This window comes from Suricata suricatta, chromosome 4 (genome assembly GCF_006229205.1).
Source record: "Suricata suricatta isolate VVHF042 chromosome 4, meerkat_22Aug2017_6uvM2_HiC, whole genome shotgun sequence".
Taxonomy (NCBI): domain Eukaryota; kingdom Metazoa; phylum Chordata; class Mammalia; order Carnivora; family Herpestidae; genus Suricata; species Suricata suricatta.
Window position 1 is genome coordinate 1,167,624 of NC_043703.1, and position 7,860 is coordinate 1,175,483.

Below are 7,860 nucleotides of genomic sequence, written 5' to 3' on the forward strand. Positions count from 1 at the left end.
AAACCCCAGTGACTCAACCTTCTCGACTTTCTCCGCAGCAGTCGGGCCTCTGGGGTCAGCCCACGGGGTGCGGGAGGTGCGGGTGTCAGGACGGTCAGACCCCCGGAAACTGGGGGCCGTGTGTGGACCCGCTGCTGGGTTCCATCCCTGCCGGGCCGCGCCCCTGACCAGCCTCACGCTCCAGGTCTGGCGCCCGCAGCTTACCCAGGCCGCACGCACACTTTTAAACACGTCTAACTCACACCTTTAAGCTCACACCCACGCAGGGCAGGGCCTCCACGCAACTGAGCTCCCCCCGATGCCCGAGCCACCCCGGTGCTGCTGTCATGTCCTTTAACAGCCCAAACCTGCTCCGGGGGACGGAGGCGCCTGCCGGCATCAGAGCCTCGTCCGATGCTGGGGCAGGAAGTGCGGGGAGGAGCGGACGGCAGTCCACCGGTCTGTCTATCGGCCTGTCCCCACCCCTCTGGCAGTCGGGAGGGTTTCCCGGGTCCTGTGCTGCACCAGACTCAGAACCGGGGCTCAGTCCAGCATCGTGGCAGAGACGCTGCCGCAAAGAGCCCTCGTCACCTGCAGGCGCTCGGCTGTCTGAGTTCCTGGGGCCCCTCCCCCAGCCCTGAGCACAGGCTGAGGAGGGTCCCCTTGGGAGGGAGACTGCGCTGCTGGGAGTCCTCCGTCCGCCCAGGGGACTTCTCTGGGCTCCGCCTCTAGGAGTGTGAGGTCAGAGCTGGGCCAGAACCGGGCCACGTGGGATCCTGCGTGCCCAACGACACGTCCTCTAACACGCTGCAGTGTGAAGACGCCGTGTGACAAAAGGCTGAAAACCCCTCATCAGTTCTTTTATGTCCGTTAGTTACACATTGAAATGATAATATCAACAAAACATGATTAAATTAGTTTCACCTGGTTCTTTAAAAAAATGCGGCTACTTGACGGGGCGCCTGCGGGAGCTCATCAGCTGAGCGGCCAACACTTGATTTCGGCTCAGGGCTCCATGTCGTGTCATAGGTTCAGGCCCCATGACAGGACCTGTGCTGACAGCGCAGAGCCTGGTTGGGACTCACTCTCTCCCTCTCTCTGTGCCCCGCCCCCATAGAATAAATAAGCATTTACAAAACACAGGGCTGCTCAACACCTTCAAACGGTGAGTGTGGCCCGGGTTGGGCAGCCCTGGAATCAGCATTCCCAGGACGCCAGGGCCGCCTTCTGGGCGTTTCTAGTAAGCTCTCTCGGCTGATGTGGCTTGCTGGGCTGGGAATCGCTTCCAGAAGTGATGGTCCAAGGCCGTTCGTAGGTCTAATGGCCTAAAATTCTACTTCTCTCTTGCATTCTTGGGAGTCTGACTCTTAGGTGGAAGCCGTGGGCGTGGCACATGGTTCCAGCCTCAGACCGAATCCCAGCCTCAGACCGAATCCCGCCCTCCGCCTGTGCGCGCAGCACCAGGCGGGCTGGGGAGCACCCGCCCCTCCGGTCGCAGTGGACACTGACGCGAGGAGGCTCCTTACCGAATACTCCTGGCATGTCCTCCTGACCTTTTGAACTGGGTGGCACTTCAGTTGGACCTGGGGGGAAATAAACACCCTGATCGCTTAACCATTCACTGCATTTGCACTGACCTCTCTCCCTGCAGCGCCCACCAGCCTGCTGCCAGGGAAGGAGGCCTGCTCGGGGTGCCAGGCCTGGGTTCTCGTCTGCAAGGCGGCGGGCAAGGTGGCCGTGCGGGTGGAGGTGTGTTGTCTCGTGCTCTGACTCCTGCCCCTCAGGAGGGAGCCCGCCTCCGGGCTCCCAGGACAGCCGACCAAGAGGGACGCGCACGTGCTTTCTGAACGGCTCCAGCGGCCAGGGCTCTGGGAGCTCAGGGACGTGGTTTGGGGGGGCGGTTCCCTGCTCAGGAGGGTCCCAGAGAGACTGGCCGCCCGCTCTCTCCCCTTCGTAAGCACAGCGACTCCAGAAGGTCTGTTTACAGGCACGGCACCAGGTCTCACGAGTGAGCCAGCCGGGCTGGAGGGCAGACTCCCGTGGGTCCCTGGACACCGGAGCCCCGGCCTTCCCGGCAGCCATGGTGCCCGGTGAGGGTTTCTGCCTGGCAGCACCAGCTGGGCCCCTCCTACTCCTCCTGCTCAGAGTGGGGAGTGTCCTGGTCCGTTTCCTGGACTCAGGGTCAAGGTCGGCCTCTCCTCCAACCCGGGAGCGGCAGGCGGCCTGAGGAGAGGGCCCTCCCAGGCCCACGGGCAGCGCCACCTTGCCCGGCTCCACTGAGCGGCTCTGCGTCTGCAGACTCTCCCTCCAACACTAAACCAATGACGACGCTGATTTTCAAGTGGCTTTAATGACGGACAATCTGCATACCAATGGATCATCTGCACACGGAGGGCTTAGAACAATGCGGGAAATCTCTGTAAGAAGGTCTGCGCGGAGATGACAATCGTTTCCCAGTGTGCTGACCTCCCGGCAGCGAAGCAAACAAAAGTACAGTTCTCTGTGGATGAGGCATTAATGAGTCATTAAGAATGGGCACAGCTGCGTCGTGCGAGCACTTTGTTAAAAATATTCTTTTCATTTTGTGTCTGTCCCGTGATTATAATGGAAGTATTGTGCGAGCCAGCCAGCAAGCGTGTGCAGACAAATATTTATGTTGTAGAACACCCGCACGGCTCTTAAAGTGCACTGTCAACGGGGGCTGCTGGGGCGCAGTTCGTCTGTTGTCACCTCTGGCTGACAGTCCCTGGGCCTCAAACCGCCCGGCGCCAGTTACCAGGTCCCCGACCCCTCCTCCGTATTTGCACAGTGCGCATCCTGGACACCGGGAAGGGTCCGCTGCTGACCTCTGCGGTTGTGCTCTGGTGAATCTGGGGGCAAACCAGGCAAACCTGACCCATGGCTGCCGCTCTCGTCTCTCCCGTGGTCAGGCCGACCTGTGTGGCCAGCGGCCCCAGTGCCCTCGGAGGCAGTCGGCCCCCAGAGGCGTGGAAGGGGACGTCACCCACCCCGGTTTTGACCCCAAACTTCCCGTAGATGAAGTCCTTGTTTCCAGCTCCTCTCTGAACTCCAGCAAGACCGGAAGGCAAACCTCCTCTGATGGAGCGGAACTGCGCCTGTGGCACAAGGCCCGCCGTGCGGGACCCCACGCCAGCGATGCCCGTGCCCGTGCCCGTGCCCACCGGCCTCGGCCCCACATCTCCTCGGATACTCCGGGAAGCGTCTTCGCACTTGGGGACGGTCCTGGAGACGCTAGTCCGCGCTGTCTTCCGGCTGCCGGTGTCACCGAGATAAATCCCCTTCTCGTGTCACCACCACGGTCTCCCCACCTTTGGGTTTTGTCAGTGGCGAGCGGCAGGAGCTGGTCTGTGTGGGACCCCAGAGCCGGGGGCTCCCGCGCCCTGTGCCCCGGCCACAAACCCGTAAGGAAGCCCAATGTTCGCTTTCAGAAAACGACTTAGGACCACTCTCAGCTGGTCTCTCGAGCCGGGAAGAGCCGACGGCCACCTGAGCGTGTCCCTGTCTGGACAGGAGACCAGGTCGGGGAGGGGCGGTGGCTTAGGGCTGGAGAAGCGCTCCTCCATGGGCGCTGGGAGCACTTCCGAGGGCGCTGGCCACGGCAGTGGTGAGCACGGAGGAGCTGCCGGAGGGATGCGCCCTCGCATGGGTGACTCGCCGCCCCCAGCTGTCACAGCCCCGTCCGCACCCACGGCGCCACAAGGGACCGTGTCCTCGGGAGGCGCCTCAGAGCTCCGCGAGCCGAGGGAAAGGACGCTGGGGTGCTCGCTCTGCTGGGACCACCTGCTTCTCGCCCGGCTGCGGCCAGCTGGCCCGTCTCCCGGGACGTGCGGGTGCGGCAGGGGCGCAGGGACACAGAGCCAGGCTCGGGCAGCACCCACGGCCCTGCTCTCAGAGGAGACCCCAAACCCTGTGGCTGACCCTTCAGGGCCTGCTCGGCCACCCTGGGAGCTGGGGCCGGGGGACCACCTCGGCCCCCTTCCTTCCGTCTTTGGTGACCTCTGTGGCAGGGGTGAGAGGGGGCGGGTGGACTGAGCATGGAGCTCCCTGGCAGGAAGTGGGGGGGGTCAATGAGCACCCCATCCCCGCTGTCCTCCGTGGAGAGTCCCAGAAAGCCATCCGTCCCACCGGCATGTCCCCGCTCGGAGCCTCCATGCGGACGGGGCCAGCATGGAGGGCCGGTGCCATGGGCACGCGGGGAGCGTCCGGGTGTGACGGGTCACCCCGGACAGGGCATTCGGGGAGCACGGTGGGTCGGACGCTGCCCCGGGACGAGCTGCCGTGCAGGGTGCTGTGGACTTTTCGCGTCTTCATGATGCCCGTGTGTAAGGGAAAGTGCCTCACGTTCGCAGGGAAAGGTGTGCACGAAGGGACCAGACATGTGGGACAGGACCGCAGGGTCCCAGGAGCGGCAGTGCGTGTGCAGAACGTGCTGATGGCGGCCGTGGGCCACCGAAGCCGGCCAGGCGGGGGTCCTGTGCTGCCCCTGACTTCGGGGAGGCTAGACATTTACATCCTTTCTTTCCTTATTTGAGAGAGAGCGAGGGAGGGAGAGGGAGAGGGAGCGAGTGTGTGCATGAGCAGGGGAGGGGCAGAGAAGGGGGAGAGAATCAAGCAGGCTCCTCGCTCAGCACGGAGCCCATCGCGGGTCTGGATCCCACGACCTGGGATCGTGACCTGAGCCCAAATCAAGAGTCGGACGGACGCTCAGCCGACTGAACCACCGGGCGCCCTAGAAACTGTCCATGATAAACAGTGAAAACCCACCTCACAGGCTCCTCCCCCGGGGAGTTCTGGAGTTCAAAAAGGACTTAAAGGATGGAAAACCATTCAACTCACTCCGTCCAGGAAGTGGACGGTAAAGTGGGGGAGGTAGCGAGGGGATGACTGAGCCGCAGAGAGGCGCGTGTCCCCCCAACCACCCGCCTGCGACGGTACCTGAAGTCACGTTGACGGGCTGGAGCCCCGCTTGGCGCCAGCAGGACAGCAGCAGGACCAACAGGGCCACTCCTCTGCCTCCTGCCATGTTCCCTCCGCCCGAGGAGGAAGACCTTCCCCTGACCGCCTGGGTCTCCAGGATACGCTCGGACGTCCAGGGGCCTGTGACGTCAGGCAGGAAGTGAGCAGGCTCCAGTGCGCATGCGGGGAGCGTTGTATCCGGGTACCTGTGACGTCACAGAAAGAGGTGGGCGGGGCCCTGAATGCGTGCGGAGATGGTTGTGTCCCGGGTATCTGTGGCATCAGGCGGGAAGTGAGACAGGTCCCGCCCATGTTCCGGGAAGGTAGTGTCCGGAGTCCTGTGACATCGGGTGGGAAGTGAATGGGTCCTGCCCTCCGTGTGTGGGGGGGGGGGGCGGGGTTGTCCAGGGTCCTGTGACTTTACGGCAGGAAGTGAGAGGGGTCCTGGCCTGTGTGCAGGGAGGGCCCTGTCCCGGGACCTGTGACGTCACATGGAAAGTGAGTGGGGTCCTGCGCTCCGTGTGCACGTGTGGGGGTGTTGTGTCCGGGGAGCTATGTCATCATGGCAGGAAGTGAGCCTGGTCCTGCCCCCTGTGCGGGGAAGGCTGTGTCGGGGGAACTGTGACGTCACGGCGGAAGTGAGTGGGGTCCTGCCCTCCGTTTGCTGGGAGGTAATGTCTGGTGTCCTTTGACGTCACAGTGGGAAGTGAGCAAGGCCCTGCCCCCTGTGCAAGGAGCGCCTTGTCCAGGAACGTGTGCCTAAGCAGTAGGGAGGCTGACTGGGGTAACTGGGTAACAGAGATCCCCTTAGTGTGCTCATTTCCTGTTCTGGAGCCTTCTTCCTCTGCTTTGGAGTCCCTGAAGCCTGAGCAGTGGGATATTAATCAAGACTCTAAGGGCACATGGTAGAACCCACCAAAATCAGCCTAAGTGACAAGAGGTGCCAGGATCCAGCATTTCCGGGGTCTGGGAAGAGTAGGGCTGATGCTTCAGGTCCACCGCAACGCCCAGTCCGCCTTGCCCCTTCTCAGCATCAGCCCTGACGGCTCTCTGGTGGTGGCCTTTTGTCCCAAGACAGGAGCACGGCTGCATGTCCTGCAGCTCATTCACGTGGAGACTCTAGGCCTTTCCTCATCAGCAGCAGTGAGAAAGCGCAAAGGAAGCCCTCTGGCTGGCGTGCCAGAGCCATGTCCCACCAGGACCCATGCCTGCCCCCTGACTCACGCGGGCCGCCGGCCTGCCCAGGCCGTGCTCTTGTGTAACCGGGTGGGGGCCCAGGGGAGTGGTCCTGGGTGAAAGCGGCCGTGCCTCCCAAAACCTGGAAATGACTCTAAAGGTGACTGGCCCACCAGGGATCTCTTGGAGTTTTAATTTTTATTGCCGAAATGGGGAACTACTGCAGATTCTTGCGGAGGTGTTCTTCCTGGCGGACGAAGTGGGAGCCTCAGCCTCCGGGAGAGGTGGTGGAGGACACTGCAGATGTCTGCGCCTCCGAGGTCTCACGGGGCCCTGTGCGCATTAATTTTAGGTGTCAACTTGGCTGGGCCATGTTGCCTAGAATGTGGCCAAATATTATTCGGGATGTTTCTGTGAGGATGTTTTTGATATTTTATGTTCGGACTGTTGGACTTTGACTAAAGCAAATTGTTCTCTGTGATGGGGGTGGGCCTCATTCCATCAGTTGAAGGCCTGATGAGAGCAAAAACACTGATCTCCCCCAAGTAAGAGGGACTCTTCCAGCAGACGGCCTTCAGACAGGACCCGCAGCGTCGGCTGCTCCTTGGGCCTCCAGCCTGCAGCCTCGTCAGCCTCCACAGTCACGTGAGCAATTCCTTCAAATAAACCTTTCTCTCTCCAGCTGTACCACCTCTTGGCTGTTTCCCTGGAGAACCCCAGTCCAGGCCCCCGCGGACCATCCGGGGCAGTCCAGATGATTATCCATCTTAATTCCATCTCCGACCGCAGTTACTGTGACTGTGGTAACTCAGAAACCTGGCAGGCTCTGGGACTGGGGCCGGGATGTGTGGGCTTGTCCTGCAGACAGCAGAGTCCTTTGCCCATTTCTGACTGAATTTCTGGTTTCTTTTACTGTTGAATTTGGACAGGTCTTTATATATTTATTCTAACTAAATACGATTTTTATTAGATCTCCCATTTGCCAGCAATTTCTCACAGTCCACAGATTATCTTTCCTCTTCTTTACAAGGTCTTCTGCAGCACAAATTGTTTTTAGTTTTGCTGAATCCAATGTGTAGAGGCTGCGTTTAGGCAACAAGCTTGAGCAATGGAAATCTGATAAGGTGGGAAGGCCTAGAGTGACTGCCAGGCTGATGCAAGAGGCCTGTTAAGTGACCTGCCCTGAAGTAGCCATCGGTCCCAGCGGACCAGTGGGCTGCCTACAGCCAGGCGCAGCTCCTAAGATAACCAAAGGGGGAAATCCCACATGTCCCCATCCTTCCGCACTCACCCTATAACCATCCATATGTCCCCATCCTTCCGCACTCCGCCCTATAACCGTGGCGCCTCACCACCGCCTCCTGGCGGACAGTCTCTCTGCTGTTCTGGCCCCTCCTCCCCCACACAATGTATTCAGTAAACCTCCCTCTCTTTGTTCTGTCCTGGGGGGTGAGTTCTTTCATCACAGGATCCGCCCTTTTCCACCATTGTCATGTCTCTTCACTGAGCCCTAGATCTGGAAGACTTCTCTTATCTTCTTAAACTTTTATAATTCATAACCTATAACTACCATGTATAATCCACATAGACTTTAGGGTAATATTGTGTATACCTGCAGAAAAACTCAGGTAGGATTCCGATGGGAATTTTGTTAAACCTTTACACCAATTTGGAAGGAAATGTCACACATTTCTCCTGCAAGAATTGATATGACCATGTGACTCCTCC

The 7,860-nt window shown here is 60.2% G+C and overlaps 1 protein-coding gene and 1 long non-coding RNA gene across 6 annotated transcripts in view; one reads left to right on the plus strand and one right to left on the minus strand.

Moving 5' to 3' along the window:
- Positions 1-5,495, minus strand: part of SPACA7 (sperm acrosome associated 7) — a 20,984-nt gene extending 15,489 nt beyond the window's left edge. Inside the window, exons 1-2 of one of the 4 annotated variants that reach the window (XM_029936426.1) lie at positions 4,936-5,483; positions 1,506-1,562 (exon numbers count right to left, since the gene is read on the minus strand). In XM_029936426.1, coding sequence (XP_029792286.1) covers positions 1,506-1,562; positions 4,936-5,023 — 145 coding nt within the window. In that variant the 5' untranslated portion in view covers positions 5,024-5,483. Of the gene's footprint in view, positions 1-1,505; positions 1,563-4,935 lie in introns of all 4 variants that reach the window. The other 3 variants (XM_029936425.1, XM_029936427.1, XM_029936429.1) reach the window with 3 other exon arrangements.
- LOC115289304 lies at positions 5,188-6,813 on the plus strand. Of its 2 annotated transcripts, none has more exons than XR_003907544.1 (3): positions 5,188-5,279; positions 5,416-5,594; positions 6,031-6,813. It is a non-coding gene; the product is annotated as an uncharacterized LOC115289304 (long non-coding RNA). The 2 variants fall into 2 exon arrangements; XR_003907543.1 differs by having other exon boundaries at positions 6,638-6,813.
- The last annotated feature ends 1,047 nt before the right edge of the window (positions 6,814-7,860 follow it).